Genomic DNA, 19,320 nt, shown 5'->3' with positions numbered 1-19,320 from the left:
CTTGGTCCTCAGGAGTGAATTTGGGCTTCGTGTCCAACAGAGGGCGCAAAGCGACTTCAATCCATTGTCTCAGAGAACTACAACTCCCAGCAGCCCTCTGAGTATGCAGTCATTCAGAAGAAAACGGTGAAGTCCAGCGGCCGCTGGGACTTGTAGTTTGCAAAGGAACCCTCCGTGGGAGGCTGAAGAACTCGTTCCCGGGTCCCGAAAATGTGGGGCTGGGTCCTCTCTGCCTTCCGCGGTCTCCATGGTGATGGTTCCGGCGAAGGCTTGAGATCTGGCAGCGGCGGGGCTCCCCTCCCACTCCCTCCTCTTCACCATCTGCTCCACCTTCACACCTGGCTCGGAGCCGCGGCCGCCGCCTCCACACCCAGACCGGGGATTCTGCCGCCGCAGGGTGGCGCGTGCGGACGGCTCCGCGGGCTTCTCCCCTAGACTCTGGAGTCCGAGCTCCCGGCTCCCTCCTCCCTCGAACCCAGGAGTCCCAGCCCCCAGCCTCTCCTCCCTAAGAATTCGAGGTTTTCTCAAACACAGGCAAAACTGTGACACCCAAAGACTCAGCGAGGCAAAGCTAGAGGCGAGAGGCTGCGCCTCGTCCTTGGCGCCCGCCCGCCGCGCTGGCTGCTCCCTCCCACTCCCTCGCGGACCTGTGCCACATCATGAAATTTTAATCCCAAGCGCATTTTTGGCCCGACGCAGGGAGGCGATGGGGAAAGGAGCACCCTCCTGGGGGCTGTATCTGGAGGTGGACTCGGCGTCGGGGAAAGGGGCTGGCGGCGAAAGGAGCGGAGCAGAACCTGCCTTCGGGCTGGAGATGGCCGAGGACAGTCGAGGTTCAACCCCAGAGGGGCAGGGCTGGAATTCAGGGGTGCAATAAGAGTTCAGAGGGCGGGGACAGATCCCAGGTGGCGGAGACAGATTCCAGAGGGAGGGACTAGAACTCACGGGCGCGGAAAGTACTCACGGATGTATACCTGGATCGGGTTCCAGAGGGTGTGGGCAAAAATCAAAGCAGGGATAGATCCCAGGGGAGGGGACAGAACTCAGGGGTAAAGAAATATCCAAGGGGACACACTCAACGGGTGGGGACAGAACTCAGGATGAGAGAAATAAAAGGGCGGGGATAGATCCGAGGCTAGGGAGGGAATAATGACCTGCAAGAGGGTAGGGGGAGTATAACTGAAGAGATGAACCCAGAGGGAAGGAAATCGGAAATGAAGGAACTGGAAGGGGTGGTGGGCCAAGAGGGGAAATAGAACTGGAGGGACATGGAATCCAAAAGGGGAAAGATGGAAACAGGTGGATGGGGAAGAACTAGAGGGGACAATGGGTGGATCGAAATGGGGGTTGGAATCTACGAAAGGGGAAGGAATTCCCTGAATGAGAAAAGAACCTTCTGAATGAGAAAGTTGGAACTGAGGAAGCGGCGGGTTGGGGATGGCATGCCTGGGCAGGATGAGGAACTGGGGGGCACAGAAATTCGGAGAGGTAGGACTGGGAGGACAAACGCTGGAGGATATTTAGAGGAAGATGAAAATGCGAGCACGAAATTAGGGGAAACAAGCGGCGGGAGCAAATCTCAGGAAAGAACTCTGGAGGAGAGAGAATCTGGGATAGAAGGAGCTAGTGGGGAATGGGTGAGGGAGAAGTAACTCCGGGAAGGGACTGATTTGGGAGCGATGCAACCCAGACAAGTGAGTTCAAAACCCAGAGGCTTGGTCTTGGGCGAGGCGAGAACCTGGATGAATGGCAGCGGAAGGTGGGCGGGACTAGAATACAAGGGGCGGGGTATAGCAGGGTGGCGGGGCCTCGTCCCACCCCACCCGCCCCCGACGCTGAGTCCGGTGACAGCCCCCAGAAAGCCCGCACTCGCAGCCTCCTTCCCCCCGAGCGGAGCTGCGGGGCCGGCCGGGCCGGGGCGGACCCCGGGTACCCGGACGCGGCCGCCCGGGCCCGCGGGCGGGGGGATCGCGGGGGGGTCCGGCAGCAGGGGCGGCCACCATGGAGTTCCGCCAGGAGGAGTTTCGGAAGCTAGCGGGTCGCGCCCTCGGGAAGCTACACCGGTGAGCGTGGTGGGGGTCCTGGGCGTGGAAGAACGCGAGGGTCCGAGGAGGACGCTCATTCCCACCTGCGCGCAGATGAACAGCTGGACAGGCGGTACCCATGCGTGGGGGGGCCACCCATCTGTCCAGTTTTCTCCCTCGGTCTCCGACGGTCCGGTCTCATCCATCATTTTTCTGCGCCCCACCCCATCCCTAGGCTCTCTGCCCTTTTCTCTGGGATTATAAATATATATCCCCCTCTTTTGGATCTCTGATTCCCTCGCCGGCTTCTAGGTCTCCCTTCACCTGTATTCTCTCTGCCTCCTCTCTCCAAATCTCTGTCCACTCTCTCCAAGTCTCTATTTCCTTTTATCTCTGAGTTCCCGTCCCTCTCTCTTGCTCTCACTAGATCTCTACAACCCTCTCTCTGGGTCTTTGTGTCTTTCTCTGAGTCTCTGTCCCCCAACTCCCTGCCCTAGGATTTCTGACACTCTCCTTTAGGAACTCTGGCACTCTCTCTGGTTTTTTTTTACTACCTCATCCCAGATCTCTCCATCTCTGTGTGTTTGTCAGTTGCCATCTCTCAGAGAGTTTAATCTGAAGCTAAATCGGATTGAGGTCCATTGGTCCTTGTCCTTGAGGAGAGCTAAGCTGGAAGAAGCCAGGGTATCCTGGGTCTCTGATGGAGAAGGAAGTTGCAGGCCAAACATTAGGCTCCTGGAATAGGATGGACTTTCCAAAGGGTATAGACTAGGGCTGAAAGGGACTTCCTCCCAGTCAAGGAGATGACCCCAATGACCTGGGTGTCCCCAGAGCAGTCTGCTACACCTCTCCTGAGTCTCTCACCCCCAACCCCAGCCCTGGCTCCAAGTCAGAGAAATTACTCAGCTGCGGAGAAGCCTAAAAATATCTGGCCACAGTGCAGGGAGGAGTTGGGGCCTCATCAGCACCATGCCCCTGCTGCCATTCCCTCAGACCCTGGGGTCCCCGTGGCCCACAGCCCTGACCCTATCTTTGATTGATCTTCAGTGCAGCTCACTAGACCATGCAAGTCCTTCTCTAAGTCTAACACTAGTCCTGCTTGCTGCAGATTACCTCCACGCTCCAAACTTACCCCACCCTTTAGTAACCTGAGAGATAGGAATAAAGCTGGACAGAAGGGAGGGGGGCAGGAGGATGGCGCAGTGTTAGGGAGGGGGTGGAGGAGCTGAGATAACCTCACCCTTTCTTTTTCCCAATCTTCCAGCCCCTCCCCACCCTTTTTCTCACCTCCTTTCACGAGTTTCTCAAAATACATCAGCGTGAAGTCAGGAGAGGGAGAGAGACGTGCTGGTGGAGGGGGTTGGGAAGGGGGATGGAGGGAGGAGGAATGTGTTTCTCAGGCTCTCTTTCTTCCTCAGTCTCCGCTTCTCCTGTGTCTGGGTTTCTCTCTATCTGACTCTGCCTGATCATCACCTTTCTCAGCTGCCTTGGGAGCCCCTAGAGACCCCAGAGTTCAGGGTTCCCACCAGGACAGTCACTAAGGAGTTTGAGCCCAGGAGAACAATCGCATCTGAATCCTGGGGTCTGCTCTGGTGATTGCAGAGAGGGGGAAATGCCCACACCTGACTCCTTTTAATCCTCTAGACAAAGCTGGGGAAACTGATGCACCATTGGGAAAAGGGGGGAAGTCAGTGGCTGAGTACACATGGAATCTTTTGAACCCAGGTCAGTCTCCCGCCCAAGTCTTGGGTGGGGGCTGCAGATTTCCTCGAGATGAGTGCTGCTGGAGTGGGTGGAAAACTCCCTCAGATCAGGAAACACGTAGCAACCCAGGGCGACTTGGGACAGGGACCAGGGGGGAGAGGGAATACAGCAAGAGACAGGAGCCAATATGCCTCCTTTGAGAGCCAGGCCTGGGGTGGGGCAATTTGGAGGACCAGGAAGTGATCGGGTCCCACTGCTACTTGTGTGTGACCTTGGACATGCTGCTTCTGTTTCCTGAGACTCAGTTTTCTCAGTTGTACAATGGGAGGGTAAGGGAGAACCAAAGGGACATGAGGACAGAGATTGGGGAGGGGGGAGTAGGGGGGTGGGCTGAGAATCTCTGAGAAGCAGAGGCAGAGACCCAGAGATGGAGGTTGAGACACTCTTCATTTTGGGTGAAAGAAAGTGGAAGGGGGCAGTCTGACTCTACGACCTCATGGGTTGTAGCCTGTCAGCCACCTCTGTCCATGGAATTCTCCAGGCAAGAATACTGGAGTGGGTAGCCCTTCCCTTCCCCAGGGGATCTTCCTGACCCAAGGATCTAACCCGGGTCTCCCGCATTACAGGCAGATTCTTTACTGTCTGAACCACCAGGAAAGTGACCTACGTGCTCCCTAACCACTGCCTTTCATCATCACCAAGTTCCTAATCCTGAGTTCCAGGCATTCTGAGAGGGCAAAGCGATCTGTTCTTACCCTCCATGAAGCATTGGGGCCACCTTCACCTCTGCGTCTCTACGTCTCTAATTCTCCTGAAATGACAATGTCACCTTGAAGTTCCCTCCTTGTAACCTCACATTCTACTCGTGCCCCCATTTTACAGATACAGAATACTGAGACTGCATTCCGTGGTTTAGAAAACCTTGATCCGAGATCTATGTCCTCATATTAACAATGAATATCAAATTTCAGGGGCTGCAATCCCATCTTGAGTTTCAGGGTCAAACAGCATGGGAGGGCAACCTGGGTCAAAGTTTAATCTCATTGGCCGACCTGTTCTGATGGGAGGGGCCAGTCCCTACCACCGTGCACTATTCATTTTGGGGGGCTTCTGTTCCCCACTATCTGGCTTATTGTCCCCTACCCAGGGTCTTATTCCTCATCCCCCTAGTTTCTGTCCGTTCCCCCAGTCTCCCCACTTTCTTAACCCCCTCCCCCACTTCCTTAAGTTCCAGGATGGGGAGGGTTGCTGTGTTCCCATCTCTTTCACCCGCCTCCTCCCAGACCGTCTGGCTGTTCTTTCCTCCCCCGTCCCAGTCTCCCTCGCCTCCATCTGTTCTAGCCCCTTCCTGGGATCCAGCCGGATCCCCTGGCTGCCTACCGGCCTCGGAGAAGAGCCACGCCTCACACATCATGTCCCCAGCCTGTCTCTCCTCAGGCTCCTTGTCTTTCCGTCTTTCTCTCAGCGTTCTGGGTCTCTGTCTCTGCGTTCTCTCTCCTGGGTTTCTGTCCCCACTTGTCTTTGGGTCCCTTACTGGGTTTCAGTCCCTTTCCTTCTCAGGGTCTCTTTCCTGCCCCTCCCCCATCTTTTCTCAGGGTCTCTGCCCCGGTCTCTTTCAGACTGGTTGTCTGTTTCTCCCTCTCTGGGTATCTGTTTCCTTCTCTCTGAGTCTCTCTCCCTCCTGTGTTTCTGATCCTCTTTCTCTCAGTCTCTGTTCTCTCCACTCCCCGACTCCATTTCTGACATTCTCCTTTTGAATTTTTCCACGTCTGTCTCAGGGCACCTCTTTATCCCTGCAGCCTCTCTCTGGAATGGAGGTGGCCCTCCAAGTACCCTATTCCTCGTCACAGATTCAATCCTGGATCCAGAACAGGCGGGGGCGAGAGTCACGCTGGGGACTGAGCCAACCCCCCTACCAGGGCCATCTGTCCCTTGCCAGGACACCACCCGCCACTCCTCCTCCCCACCCCCTAGACTGACAGCCTGAACTCAAGTTTCCCCAGATATATCCAGCTGGGCTGCTGGATTCCAGTGCCCTGGACCTCTCCACCCCCCCCACCCCCGATCCCTGAGAGTGGGCTTCCAGTGGCTGAATGGAGTCAGCTGGATGTCAGCCCACACCTGGGCCTGGAAGCCCGGCAGGGCATGTCCCGGGGCAGGGGAGGGGGTGCAGTATATATAGCAGATGTGGCTGAGAAGCATCTGTTCTTTTGACACCTTTGCTGAGGCATCTCCTTAGCGCCTTTTGCTTCCACAAATAGACTCATATCTGGAAGAGGGGGCTGGAGAGAGTCTCTGGGCCTTGCGGATGGGGGCTCAGGGCACAGGGTTTTGGATCACAAAGGGTAGCCTGGGTCTAAAACAACTGAGTTGAGAGGTGACAAGGCTAGTGGAGAAGGGAACTGGGGAGATCCATACTCGAGTCTGAGGAAGGAAGGGGCTGGGGGCGCGTGGGAATTCCTCGTCTGAGGGAGATGGAGACCAGGGGTCCAGATTCCTGGACCCTGGAGGGAGAAGGAAGTTGGGGCTGGACTCTTGGGGAAAGAGGGGCTGCGGGTTTAGAATCCCTGGTCTTGAAAAGCAAGAAGTTTTGCCCCGACTCGTGTCATGGGGAGGAGGGGGCTAGGGGCCCGGACGTCCGAGTCTGATCCTTGCTGCCTCGCCGCAGTCTTCTGGAGAAGCGGCAAGAAGGTGCCGAGACGCTGGAGCTGAGTGCAGATGGGCGCCCGGTCACGACGCAGACCCGGGACCCGCCGGTCGTGGATTGCACCTGCTTTGGCCTCCCTCGCCGCTACATTATCGCCATCATGAGCGGTCTGGGCTTCTGCATTAGCTTTGGCATCCGCTGCAACCTGGGCGTGGCCATCGTCTCCATGGTCAACAACAGCACGACCCACCGCGGGGGCCACGTGGTGATGCAGGTAGCTCGGGGCCGGGAGCTGCCTGAGGCTGGGGGAAACCCTGCCCGGGCCCTCTGATGACGTCACACTCACCTACGCGAGGCCCAGACCACGCCCCTTCCACGCCCAGGCCTGAGTAGACCCGCCTTTTTGCGCTGCCGCACCCTGGGCCCTAACCAGGTGGCGCTAGTGGTAAAGAACCCGCCTGCCAATGCAGGAGATAAAAGAGATGTGGGTTCGATCCCTAGGTGGGAAAGATACCCTGGAGACGGGCATGGCAACCCACTCCGGTATACTTGCCTGGAGAATCTCATGGACAGAGGAGCCTGGTGGGCTACAGTCCATGGGATCACAAAGAGTCGGACACTTGGCACAGAACCTCAGCTCCACCTCGCCTCAGGGCTCTCCCTTCCTAAGTCCTGCCCTTATCTAAATGAAGCCCCGCTCCTGTTTGTTTCACCTCTCTGCTGTCAAAGTGTAGACTCTGCCAAGCATTTGGTTCCCTATGATATGGCTCCTCCTGTTTCATTTTGGGCATCCTAGCAACTTCGCTCCACCTGCATCTCCCGCACCTGTTCCAGTGTTGAATGTTACTCCCAGGCCAACTCAGGCTCCGTGAATTTGTTGTTGTTGTTGTTGCCGTAACTTGCGGCTTGCGGAACTTTCTCAAGCAGGGATCTAACCAGCACCCCTTGCAGTGGAAGCAGGGAATCCTACACACTTGACCACCAGGGAAGTCCCTCCACCGTGAAATTTTTTTGTAAGATTTTTTTTTTTATATGGGACATTTTTAAAGTCTTTATTGAATTTATTACAACATTGCTTCTGTTTTGGTTTTTTGGCCATAAGGCATGTGGGATCTTAGCTCCCCTACCAGGGATCAAACCCTGTATTGGAAGGGGGAGTCTTAACCACTGGACCGCCAAGGAAGGCCCCATTGTGAATTTTGATTCTGGCTTTTTGAAAGTTCCACCGCTGCTTACATCCCTTCTCCATCTGCTCTGGCCATTAACCTGAAGCCCCTCTTCGTCTCAGATTTTCTGTTTTAATTTCCATATAGGCCATGCCCCTGCCTCCAAAAAAAAAATCCTGATTTGGGCTGTGGCCTACCTGCCCCTGTTCTTTTCCAATCATGCCCAACCCTTTGGCTACTTCTTGTCTCTTCCTAGAACGCATCCAATCTGCAAACAGTTTGTACATTGGTTAGAAGTGGAGGAAGAAACCCACCCCATATATGGGCTCCTATGCATAAGGGACCCTGAGGCAGGCAAGCAGACAGAGCTAGGCCTCTAGGCAGCAACAGGCTCTGTTGCTAAGGTAGTGCGGCCCTAGCAACATGGAGGAGCAAAGTTGGGGTAGATGGCCCGAGCTCTGATTGGCAGGTGTTTTGAAGGCGAGAGGGGATCCTTGTTGCTGATTGGCCGAGGGACTGTCTGCGGGTGCTGATTGGTGGAGAAGCAGAGCGTCTGGGGCAGGGGTGCTGGTTTGATGTGCCTTTTGGCCCACAGAAAGCTCAGTTCAACTGGGATCCAGAGACTGTTGGCCTCATACACGGTTCCTTTTTCTGGGGCTACATTGTCACCCAGATTCCTGGAGGATTTATCTGCCAAAAATTCGCAGCCAACAGGTATGTGGGGGGCGGGGCGGATGTCGCAAAGTGGGCAGAAACTACAGTTGTGTGGGTGGGGTTACAGGCTGTGGCCTTGCATTTGGGGGCTGACTCCGGGAAAACCGGAGGAGCCTGGGTTCAGGGCCGAGGCCCTAGAGAAAGGTGGGGTTTGTATTGTGGAAGCGGGGAGTCTCATAGAAGGTGGGACCTGGGGTTCTGGGGGCGCGGGCCCTGGCGTGCTGAAGGAGGAAAGGGCAGAGTCCTAGGTCTGGCAGGATAGCTGGACTCTTCTCGGAACACAAACTTTTCCTACCAGGGTTTTCGGCTTTGCTATTGTGGCTACCTCCACTCTAAACATGCTGATTCCCTCGGCTGCCCGTGTCCACTATGGCTGTGTCATCTTCGTGAGGATCCTGCAGGGGTTGGTAGAGGTAAAGCTCCGCCCCCTATGACCCCGTTGCTGTTCCGACCCCACCTTTTCTCGTTGACTTTGGTTTTCTCTTCCCTAGGGGGTCACGTACCCTGCTTGCCACGGGATCTGGAGCAAATGGGCCCCGCCCTTAGAGCGGAGTCGCCTGGCGACGACAGCCTTTTGCGGTGAGAGGAAGGGGCTGGGATCCGGACTCGTGGGTAGGGGGTGCTGGAGTCTAGACTCTTCGGTAGAAGGAGGAGTGGGTTGCGGGCTTGAACTCCCGGATCTGAGAGAGGAGGGGGCTGGTGACCCAGACCTATGTGTCTGAGGGAGGAGGGGCAGTGGTTGGTACTTCTGTGTCCCAGGAAGGTAGGGTCTGGGAATCCGCACTACTGCATTTGAAGAAAGATGCGCTCTTCTCCATTCTGCACCCTCCCCGTTAGGTTCCTATGCTGGGGCGGTGGTCGCGATGCCTCTCGCCGGAGTCCTGGTGCAGTACTCAGGATGGAGCTCTGTATTCTACGTCTATGGTGAGGGGCCCGGACGCCTGGGTCCGGGTGGCGCCGGGGCAGAGCGAGGCCGGTGGTCACCTCGCTTCCATCCTCCTCCTGACCCCCTCCACCTACCAGGCAGCTTCGGGATCTTCTGGTACCTGTTCTGGCTGCTCGTCTCCTACGAGTCCCCGGCGCTGCACCCTAGCATTTCGGAGGAGGAGCGCAAGTACATCGAGGACGCCATCGGCGAGAGCGCCAAGCTCATGAACCCCGTCACGGTCCGGGCCCAAGCTTGGAGGGTGGGGGCGCGGTGGGGAGAGGAGAGCTATCAAGGCAGGGGAGACGGGAGGAAGAGGGGCTTTGAATCCGTACTGCGTGTGGATCTTGGTAGATCTACATAGACATTTCCATAGACATTTAGAGGAGACGATGGGATCACCAGTTGGATGGCGCTATAACCTAGGAGGCGTGATTAAAGCCCAGGGAGGACGGAGTTAGCAGGTGCGGAGAGCAGGGCTAGGTTGCGAGGTGGTCGGAACCATTGATGGGCCTGGTTAAACCTGCAGAGGCGGATTAGAATGTGGGGTTTTGCTCAGACCTCAGGATGGGTGAGGATCGAATTAGGGGGCATAATTGGGTGGAAGGAGACTCTTGGGTCCACATTTATGACTCTCTGAAGGTCAGCATGGGGTCTGGACACCCGCCAGCCTGAGGACCACTGAGGCTAGGATGTCAGCGTTCCCATGGGGACGCGGTCAGGCCGGCAACCCCGCCTCCTCGGCGGCTTTAGTGAGACAGGGAAATCTGGGTCTCTGCGGGACTATCGTGGGATCCCTGAAGGGACTCGGAGAGCGCCCGGGCCTGTTCTTTGTCCTAGCAGCCCTTCCCTCCTCTCGCCCACCACAGAAATTTAACACACCTTGGAGGCGCTTCTTCACGTCCATGCCAGTCTACGCCATTATCGTGGCCAACTTCTGTCGTAGCTGGACTTTCTACCTGCTTCTTATCTCCCAGCCTGCCTACTTCGAAGAAGTGTTCGGTTTCGAGATCAGCAAGGTTGGACCCGGAAGGGGAGAGCTGCGGGCGCGGCGGGCGGGTGAGCGCGGGAAGGAGAGGAACCTGGATCCCAAGGGGTTGGAAAGGGGGCAGGGAGGAAGCCCATGGTACCTGAGCCGTGGTGAGAGCCCCGGGCAGGTGGCCGCTGAGCCGCGACTCCCTGTACGCCCGCCGGCGCAGGTGGGCCTGGTGTCAGCGTTGCCTCACCTGGTGATGACCATCATCGTGCCCATTGGAGGCCAGATCGCCGACTTCCTGAGGAGCCGCCGCATCATGTCCACCACCAACGTGCGCAAGTTGATGAACTGTGGGGGTGAGTGGGGCGGGGCCTGGATCTGGTATGGGACCGGGCTGGGATGCGCGGAGCATGGCTGGGCGTATCTAGAGGGCTGGACCATGGCGGATGGGGCGGGGTCAGAGGGCGTGTCCATGGGGGCGTGTCCAAAAAGGCGGAGGCGGAGCGAGACCAGGTCTGGCAGGAACAGAATCTCAGGTGGCAGCCTCCGGGGCAGTGTCTGTAGAAGGGCAAGGCGGGTGTGGCTGCCCAGGTGAAGCAAAGGTGAGACCACGTTGGGTCTGGAAGGACGGGGCCTATACGAGGCTGGCCAGAGTAGGATGGGAACTGGGTGATGAAGAGGGGCACTCGGAGAGACAAAGGTGTGAGTGTAATGAATGGGGACTGAGAGGGAAGCCGTGAAGGTGCCGGGGTGGGGCCTACACCCTCGGTCTTCAGGGCGTGGTCTAGTCAGGGGGTGGGGCCATTGAGGTCCCAGCTGGGGCAGCGAAGCCTGTGCACGTGGTCAAGGGCCAGGCACTAGAGAACTGAGGGCTTGGTTAGGGCGGGCGCGGGCAGAATGGAGGACAAAGCCAGGGACAGGCGTGGAAGTGGCAGGACTGGGTCAAACTGGGGGAGGCTGGGAGCCGGGAGTGGGTCTGGAGAGGCGGTGCGGGGCGGCCTGTGCTCAGAGGGGGCGGCCCTCCGTAGGCTTTGGCATGGAAGCTACTCTGCTGTTGGTGGTCGGCTACTCGCACTCCAAGGGCGTGGCCATCTCCTTCCTAGTCCTCGCCGTGGGCTTCAGCGGCTTCGCCATCTCCGGTGAGAACCGGCGATCTGCAGCTTGAGGGTGGGGGGACTCTGCTCAGCTCAGTGGGGAACTTCCTGGCTCAGGTAGAGCACCTCCCAGCCTGGCGAAAGGCGGACTGGAAAAAGCGGAGCTGCCGGGAGGTCGGGGAGGCTAGGCTGGGGGAGGAGTCACTGGAGTGGGAATCGGTTGTGACGCCTCTCGGCTCGCCTCGCCAGGGTTCAACGTGAACCATCTGGACATCGCCCCGCGCTATGCCAGCATCCTCATGGGCATCTCCAACGGCGTGGGCACGTTGTCCGGCATGGTGTGCCCCATCATCGTGGGTGCCATGACTAAGCACAAGGTCCGTGCCTGGGCCCTGACCCACTTGCCCTCCAAATCTGTGTACAGCACCTTCCTGACACACGTCAACTCTCTGGATCTCCGGCTCCTTTTCCAGAGAAAAGGCCCGCCCCCTTCCTATTATCCCAGCCTCTTCCCTCTCCTATCTGTCCTCTGACTTCATTTCCCCGTTGTCCCCCCTACAGACTCGGGAGGAGTGGCAGTATGTGTTCCTCATTGCCTCCCTGGTGCACTATGGGGGCGTCATCTTCTACGGGGTCTTCGCTTCAGGAGAGAAGCAGCCGTGGGCGGAGCCTGAGGAGATGAGCGAAGAGAAATGTGGCTTCGTTGGCCACGACCAGCTGGCTGGCAGCGACGAAAGCGAAATGGAGGATGAGGCTGAGCCCCCCGGGGCACCCCCTGCTCCCCCTCCATCCTATGGGGCTACACACAGCACAGTTCAACCCCCAAGACCCCCACCCCCTGTCCGGGACTACTGACCACGTGCCTCCCACTGGATGGCAGTTTCTAGGACCTCCATTCCTCACATCTCTGGCCTGAATGACAGTGTCAAGGAACCCCAGTCCTCTCTGTCCTGCCTCAGGCCTAAGAAGCACTCTCCCTTGCTCCCAGTGCTGTCAGATCCTCCTCCCATCCTATTTGCCTCTCAGGGGTAGTGAAGCTGCAGACTGGCAGTTTCAAGGATACCCAAATTCCCCTAAAGCTTCTCTTCTCCACTCTTTTCTGCCTCAGTGGTTTCAAATCTCTCCTTTCAGGGCTTTATTTGAATGGACAATTCAGACTCTTCCTCTCTCTTGTGGTTTTGGGCACCTCCCCCTTTCCTTGAACCCCTGGGACTCTCAGGAGAACCCCTGAGATTACTCAACCCCCCCTCCTCTTTCAAAAAAATTCAAGGTCTTCCTCTAGAAGTTTCAAATCTCTCCCAACTGTATTCTGCTTTTTCCAAGTTGGTTTAACTAATCACCCATCCCTGCCATTCTAGGGATTGATTCTCACCAGCGTTTCTGAGGGGAAATGGCAGTTTCAAGTACCCCCACCCAACCTTTTCATCCCTCCCCCACCAGCAGACTCTGCTGCAGCACCAAATTTCCCCAAAACCTTCTCCCAGCTTAGCACATTGCCTAGGGAAACAACCAAAATGGCAGTTTTAACAATATGCCTCTCTTCACCCCCATGCACTTTTTCTGACACGATTTTCAGGTCTAAGAAGAGCGGCTGCTCAAGTCCATCAACTCAACGGGTTGAAGCCACCGCCACTGAACTTCCCCATGGTGGTTTCAAGATGCTCCCCTTACCCCCAATTCCTTGCACTTTATTCTCCTGGGTGGTTTTGAACTGCCCTCATTTTCTCAGTGGCCATTTATTGCGTCCCTCAGGGGCTAAATGACTCCAAATCTGGGATCCTTCCCCTCTCAGACTCCCCTATTTCGGCTTTGAATTTGGGGGAACATATGTAAAGGAGAAGTCACAGAATCCCAGGAAAGGGAATGGGGCTGGGGAAAAGGGGTGTTTTTCCCCGGGGCAGGGTTGTGTCTTTGTGTCTCTGTCTCTGTGATTGTAAATCCTGCCCTGCCCCTCTCCCAATAAAATGCTTTGGTGTACACACTCCGTCGTCACTGGCCTTGGGAATCTCCAACCTCCTTCTCCCTCGGACCGAGGAGCCCAAGCCCCCAGTCTCCTTGACCCCAGCCACCCTCCTCTCCCAGGTCTTAGGCCAGAGGAGTTGTCCAGCTGTGGGAACATGCGATTTATTCGGTCTCAGACTATGTTCTCCGCTGACATCTAAAGCATTTCAGGGTGTCCTCTATTCTAGAGGACCACTAGGTAGCAAAGCTGACCCTGAGGACAGGACCCCTGGGTGCTTCCTCCGTCTGGGGCTGGCGCAGGTTTGGAGAGGCTCACAGGAAGTTGTTTGGGAGCGTGGCAGGGGAGAGCGGTTCTAGGCGCTGGGGGCGGCCCCCGCGGGGCGGCGGAGGCAGCTTGGGCGGCAGCGGGGGGGTGGGTGGTGGCTGCTTGGTAGCGATGTGTGAAGGGACCCAGGCGTCCGGCGCGTAAAAGTAGAGGTCGTAGGGTTCCTTCGGGGCGTCCAAATGCATAACTATGGGGACAAAAGAGCGAGGTCGTCCCCGGTCTGACTGGGGGTCTGTCCCCTCTACTGAGCCGCTGGCCGATGAGGAGACGGGGGCGAGGACTCCAAGCTTCCAGTGGAACCGGGTTTTCGAATAAAGGGGCCTTAAATAGCAAGGGGGCGTGGTGTCCGCGCAGCAGGGGCGGGGCATGCCGCGCGCCAGGAGGGGGAAAGGGGCGGGGCTTGTAGGGACCTGCAGTTCCCCTGCCTGGGGCAACTCCGCGCTGCGCTGGGGGCGCAACTTCACAGGTGTTTGTGAAATTTCCAGAGAATTGGGGGTCAGGGCTTCTGCTGATCTTGGATGGGGACCTGTACTTTTAGGTAGGGCGCCCTTAAGTGCCAGGCGAAACCAGGTTAAGGAAACGTGCAAGCACTTAAGGAGCGGGACGCTGCAGGAGTGGCTCACCCGGTTCATCTCCGTCGTTTGGGAGTCGGTGGTGTGCGAAGTGCCGGTGTCGAGCCGCCCGGCGGTAGAGACACCACAGCAGCAGGAAAATGCCAATGAGCAGCCCGATCCCGGCGAGGAATAGGCAGAGGGCCCCGCCTGCCGCGCCCCGGGGACGCCCCACCAGGGTCACGCCTGGAGGAATGAGGCCCAGGGACTGAGCAATCTAACCTCCTAGCCCACTCCATCCTCAGACCCGAGTCCAGATCCCGCCCTCCTCCGCCCTCGGAACCGGGAGTCCCGGCCCCCAGCCCTTCCTCCCTCACACCCGGGGGTCCAGGCCCCCAGCCCCTCCTCCCACAGACCCAGGGGTCCAGACCTCCAGCCCCTCCTCCCGCAGACCCAGGGGTTCAGACCCCCAGCCCCTCCTCCCGCAGACCCAGGGGTCCAGCCCCCAGGCCCTCCTCCCCCAGACCCAGGATCCAGGACCCCAGCCCCTCCTCCCCCAGACCCAGGGGCCCGGCTCCCCAGCCCCTCACCGGTCTCCTGCACTCTCTCCAACACGATGATAGTGTTGACTCTCTCACCTCGGCTGCGCCGCTGGGGGGCCCTCGGAGTGGCTGGGGCGGGCTGACTGGGGGGCCCTGGAGGAGCAGGGGACCCTGCAATCCGGGCTGAGGGAGGAGGGGCGTCGAGCCCTTTAGGGCTGGAGTTCTGGGGGGCTTTCAGATCAACTGTCCCCGGAGAATCTGAGGTGGGCAATTTAAGGGTGGTGGGCTGGGTGACTGCAAGTGCTTCTGGCTTGGGATTCAGGGATTGCTCATTAAGAGCAGTAACTTCTTTGACGGGTGCAGGAGTTTCTGGAGCAAGGCTAGTGGAGATTTCAGGGTCAGAGGCTGTGGGTATCTCTGTTGAGTCTTGGTAGAGGGTTGTGGGGAATTTTGTTTGGGGAATCTCAGGGGGGTTGGGCTCGTGGCCTATATGAGATACCGGGTGGGGTGTTTCAGTAGGGTCAGGATGGAGGGTCTGGAGGAATTTAGGGTTTGGGGTGTCAGAGTCATGGGTTTCCAGAGATTTGATGTCAGAGATTTTGGTGGGGTCAGAATTTGGGGTCTCAGGGGTTTCTTCAAGTGACATCTCAGGGGAGCTAAGTTTGGGAATCTCTGGGAATTCTTGATGAGGAGTTTGTGTAGGATCAGGGTTTGGGGTCCCAGAAAATCCTAGGTGTGAAGTTTTAGAGGGATTAGAATTGAGATTCTCACGGGATTCTGTCTGTGAGATTTCCGTGGAGTTAACCTTGGAAATCTCTGGGGATTCTTGGTGTGGAGTTTGGGTAGGGTCAGGGTTTGGGGTCTCAGAAAATGCTGGGTGTGAGGTTTTAGAGGAATTAGGTGTAGAGGCCTCAGGGGATTCTGTGTGTGGAAGTTCAGTCAGGTCAGCTTTGGGGGTCTCAGATGGTTCTGGATATATCATTTTGGAGGGGTTAATTTGGAGGGTGTCCAGGGACCCTGGTGTTGAGGTGTTGAATGAGTTAGGTTTGGGGGCCTTAGGAGGCTCCTGGTGGGGGGTTTCTTGGAGGTCAGTACTGGGGGTCTTAGTGAAGGCAAGGGGGGAGGGCTCAGGGGAAACCGCATGAGGTGTCTTAGAGGGCTCAGGATAAGCAGCCCCTGGAGATTCTGGGTTAGGTCCATAGAGAGTGGAATTTTCAGAAGCCGGAGAGTAGGGCTGGGAGGGGTGGTCTATCCCCAAGAAGTCGGAGCCCGCAGGCAGTGAGACCGTAGGGGCGGCCTTGGAGCCCAGCCAGGTGAAGAGGAAGCCGAGAAGGAAGAGGATTGGTCTGAAGGATTTCATAGCTTTGGGTGATACCTGTAGCAGCAGGGGAGCGGGAAGGAAGGGGTTAAGGTCAGAGCCTCCCAGGAGGACCCTCTGCCCACTCCGGAGGCCACGCCCAGTGGTCCCCAGATAGACCACATTAGCACCGCCCAGGTCAGAGCCAGGAAAAGGAGATGCCACCTGCAACTCCCCAGTAGGTTGTGGGGTGGAAGCCATGGTAGCTAAGGGAGACTGAGGCACAGGGCTTCTTGGGAGTCATAGTAAATTTCCTTATTTGTTTCCCCAAAGGGGGTCCCAGGAACATTGGGAAAGAAAGACACATTTCCGAGCCCCCAGATCTTTGACTTTGGCTTCGAAGTGTGTAGACCTCTGAGGGGACATGGGATCAATTCCTCTTCAAGGGCCCTGGGGACATCTTGACTCAACAGTTGTTTACATTAGAGGAAGCTCAGAAGGAACGACTTGGGGGCCTGACCCCCTGGATTTGAGAGATGAGGGGGCCTAAATGCCTGTAACCTGAGGAGGCAGAAGGCGCCTGGATCCTGGTCAAGAAGGCTGCTTGGGGTTCAGACTCCTTGTTCCCAGAGGGTGGAGGGCAATGTGGGTCTAAATTCCTAATTCTCTAGAAAGGAGAGGCCTGAAGGTTCAGATGCCTAGAATTTTGAGGGAGCAAAGCTTGGGGGGTGGGTGGGTTGTGGATTGCAGGAGAGAAAGGAAATGGGTGTCTGGAACTCTTGGGTCCTGAGTTAGAAGGAGATTGGGAACTCTTGAGTCTCCTATCCTCCAGAGATGGGTGTGTAAGGGGTCTGGATTCCTCAGCCTTCAGGAGGAGACAGCCTGGGGCAGGACTCGTATCTCTATGGAGGATGGAAGCTGGGATCCCCAGGTCTCATGCTGGTCTCGGGCAGAGATACCTAGGTTTGTGGTTAGGTAAGGTGGGGTGGGCATACACCCAAATGGGCTGGGGCCTCTTGGGATTTGAGGTCTCTTACCTGCTCAGTGGGGTCCAAGATAACAACAGGTGAACAGAGCTGAATGCAGAGATCGGTGAATGCTGCAGAATGGCTCTGGGTGGGGTGGTGGGACATAGGATCCCAGGGGCACAGGTGATGCAACTGATCCCCACCCTTGGGATCCTGGGAGCCTAGCGACAGCTTGAGCTCTTAAAGGGCCAGAGATAAAGGATAGTGTCTCTGGAGTGGGGGAGGGAGTTAGGGACTGGATCCTTTGGTTGAGGGGTATGACCCAACCCAGCTCTCCTCCCTGCAAACCCAAGGGTCCCAGCCCTCTGCCCTCTCCTACACCCACACCAAGCATCCAGGTCTCTGGTAGCCTCCCACTTCAATATCCAGGAGTTGGGACCCCTCCCCCCAGACCTCTCCCCTCAGATCCAGGAATCCAGGTTCCCAGACCCAGGCCTTGTTCCCCTCCTCTGGGGAACTAGGAGTCTTGGTTCCCACGTCCTGTCAATCTGAGACCCAGATTGCTGCTGCCTTTTGGGACTTCCCAACCTTTGCCTACCATCCCATCGTGAAGAGCTCACCCCGTTAAGAGCCAGTATTGGGGGGATGGGCCTTATCTTCACAGCACCCTCAAATTCCTCCGCGGGAAGGGCTTGGACACAACTTCAGGGTAGTCAGGGTTCTTGTTTGTCTTTTTCCCTTCTGTGCAGGGTCGCTAAGACTTTCCTGATTTTGCCTGTCACTGTACTTGCCTTCACATCCCACCACCACACATCCCCTTTGCCTTCTCTTTCCTACCCCTGTCTCCCACCTCCCAGTCTTTCTGGTCTCTGCCTGCCTGGATTTGTCTCTGGACATCTCTGCCCAGGCTGGCTGGCTGTCCTTTCATCTCCTTCTGTCTTTCCAAGTGCCGTTCCCTTGATCCTCCATCTCATAGCTGCTCTCTTGGTCCCTTTTCCCTCTCTTTTCTCTCTTCCTTCCCTTTTCCTTACTTCCTCTGTTGCTCCCTTTCTCCCTCTCTTTCCTCTTCTCTGTCAGTCTTTGTCCTTCCCTCTCATGGTTGCTTCATCTCTTTGTGTCTCTGCATCTCCCCATCTGTCCTTCCTCTGTTCCTTCCCCTGTCTCTCTTTCTCTGTGTCTCTGGCTTCTGCTCTGATGGTCCTTCCGCCAGTCTCTATTTTTATCCCTCTGACACACCCCCTGTGTCCACTTCTCTGTCTGTCTGTCTCTCCCCCTCCCGATTCTCCTCAGGTCCCAGCTCCTGGTCCCAATTAGTGGGTGGCCGCCAAGGCAGCGGCTGGCCCCCCACCCCCGGCTCCTCATTACCGCTGGCAGCTCCTAATGAGCCTGGGGTGGGGGTGACCCGGTGCCCCCGGCCCCCTGGTCTGCGTCATTGGCCGCTGCGGGGGCTGTGGAGGCGATATAAGGGGGCTGCCAGCCTCGCTGCCGGGAGCCCACTGCGCGGTAGGGCACCCTGCAAATGGGCTTCGGGGGTGGGTGGGTGGATGATGGGGTCTGGTTTCTGGGCCCAGACACGGGCATCACTGAGCTCTTTCTTGTCTCTCCACAGGTGATGGAGACCCGCCAGGTACCCAGGAGCCCCCGGGTGCGGCTGCTGCTGCTGCTCCTGCTTCTTGTGTCCTGGGGCCACCGCACGGCCTCAGGAGTCGCCCTACCTCCTGCGGGGGTCTTCAGGTAAGTGGGACATCCAAGTCTCCCAGGGAAGGGTGGGGACTCCGAGAGGTGGAAAGAGACCCGAAAAGAATGGGGAACAAAGACTCAGAAAGGGGAAATAGAGACCCAGAGAGGAGGCCAGAGATAGGAGGTTGACAGGTAGGTAATCTGCAAAATAAAGAGATACAAAAGGATTCTGAGAAAGGCTTTGAGAGACTTGAAAGGAGTCGAAGCAGGAACGAGTTTGTTCCTTGAGCAACGTTTATTGGGTCTGGGGTGTGTGCCACGCGTGCGCCGAGCGCTGGGGCGGGACAGGGGCATCAGACTCGGTCTCTGTACTCAGGAGGCTCGGAACTGGTGAACACTGAGCCGAAGACCCACACAGAGCAAGAGACGGGACAGAGACCGAGCCCCTCCGCATCTGGTGCAGTCACAGGGCTTCGAGTTAGACCGCGGGGAGAACAGGCGGCGGGCCGCGGGCCGAGACCCACGGTAACCGCCTCTTTCCATCTCCCGGCAGACTCCGCACCCCCGGCGAGGCTCGGGCGGGTCCGGCCACCCCCCAGTCGCGGCGGAGCCTGGCGCTGGCGGACGACGCGGCCTTCCGGGAGCGCGCGCGGCTGCTGGCCGCCCTCGAGCGCCGCCACTGGCTGAACTCGTACATGCACAAGCTGCTGGTGCTGGACGCGCCCTGAGCGCCTGCCCGCCCCAC

The 19,320-nt window shown here is 57.5% G+C and overlaps 3 protein-coding genes across 3 annotated transcripts; 2 read left to right on the top strand and 1 right to left on the bottom strand.

The window, feature by feature from the left end:
- Positions 1-1,996: 1,996 nt before the first annotated feature.
- Positions 1,997-13,231, top strand: SLC17A7 (solute carrier family 17 (vesicular glutamate transporter), member 7). The gene is made up of 12 exons (XM_010849610.1): positions 1,997-2,063; positions 6,397-6,649; positions 8,137-8,255; positions 8,554-8,668; positions 8,747-8,834; positions 9,093-9,179; positions 9,279-9,421; positions 10,050-10,199; positions 10,380-10,512; positions 11,185-11,295; positions 11,500-11,627; positions 11,812-13,231. Exons 1-12 carry the CDS (start codon positions 2,002-2,004, stop codon positions 12,103-12,105), a joined length of 1,683 nt encoding a protein of 560 aa, XP_010847912.1. The 5' UTR covers positions 1,997-2,001; the 3' UTR covers positions 12,106-13,231.
- A 293-nt stretch (positions 13,232-13,524) lies between these two features.
- On the bottom strand, positions 13,525-15,990 carry GFY (golgi-associated, olfactory signaling regulator). Its single transcript, XM_010849609.1, has 4 exons — positions 15,402-15,990; positions 14,679-15,263; positions 14,161-14,334; positions 13,525-13,724 (listed from the first exon to the last, which is right to left on the bottom strand). Exons 1-4 carry the CDS (start codon positions 15,988-15,990, stop codon positions 13,525-13,527), a joined length of 1,548 nt encoding a protein of 515 aa, XP_010847911.1.
- Positions 15,991-18,507: 2,517 nt separating this feature from the next.
- PTH2 (parathyroid hormone 2) lies at positions 18,508-19,303 on the top strand. The gene is made up of 2 exons (XM_010849608.1): positions 18,508-18,629; positions 19,129-19,303. Exons 1-2 carry the CDS (start codon positions 18,508-18,510, stop codon positions 19,301-19,303), a joined length of 297 nt encoding a protein of 98 aa, XP_010847910.1.
- Positions 19,304-19,320: the final 17 nt, after the last annotated feature.

This window comes from Bison bison, unplaced genomic scaffold (assembly GCF_000754665.1).
Source record: "Bison bison bison isolate TAMUID 2011002044 unplaced genomic scaffold, Bison_UMD1.0 scf7180017864285, whole genome shotgun sequence".
Classification (NCBI taxonomy): domain Eukaryota; kingdom Metazoa; phylum Chordata; class Mammalia; order Artiodactyla; family Bovidae; genus Bison; species Bison bison.
Note: the sequence above shows the minus strand (reverse complement) of the source record. Positions and strands in the feature narration are given on the sequence as shown.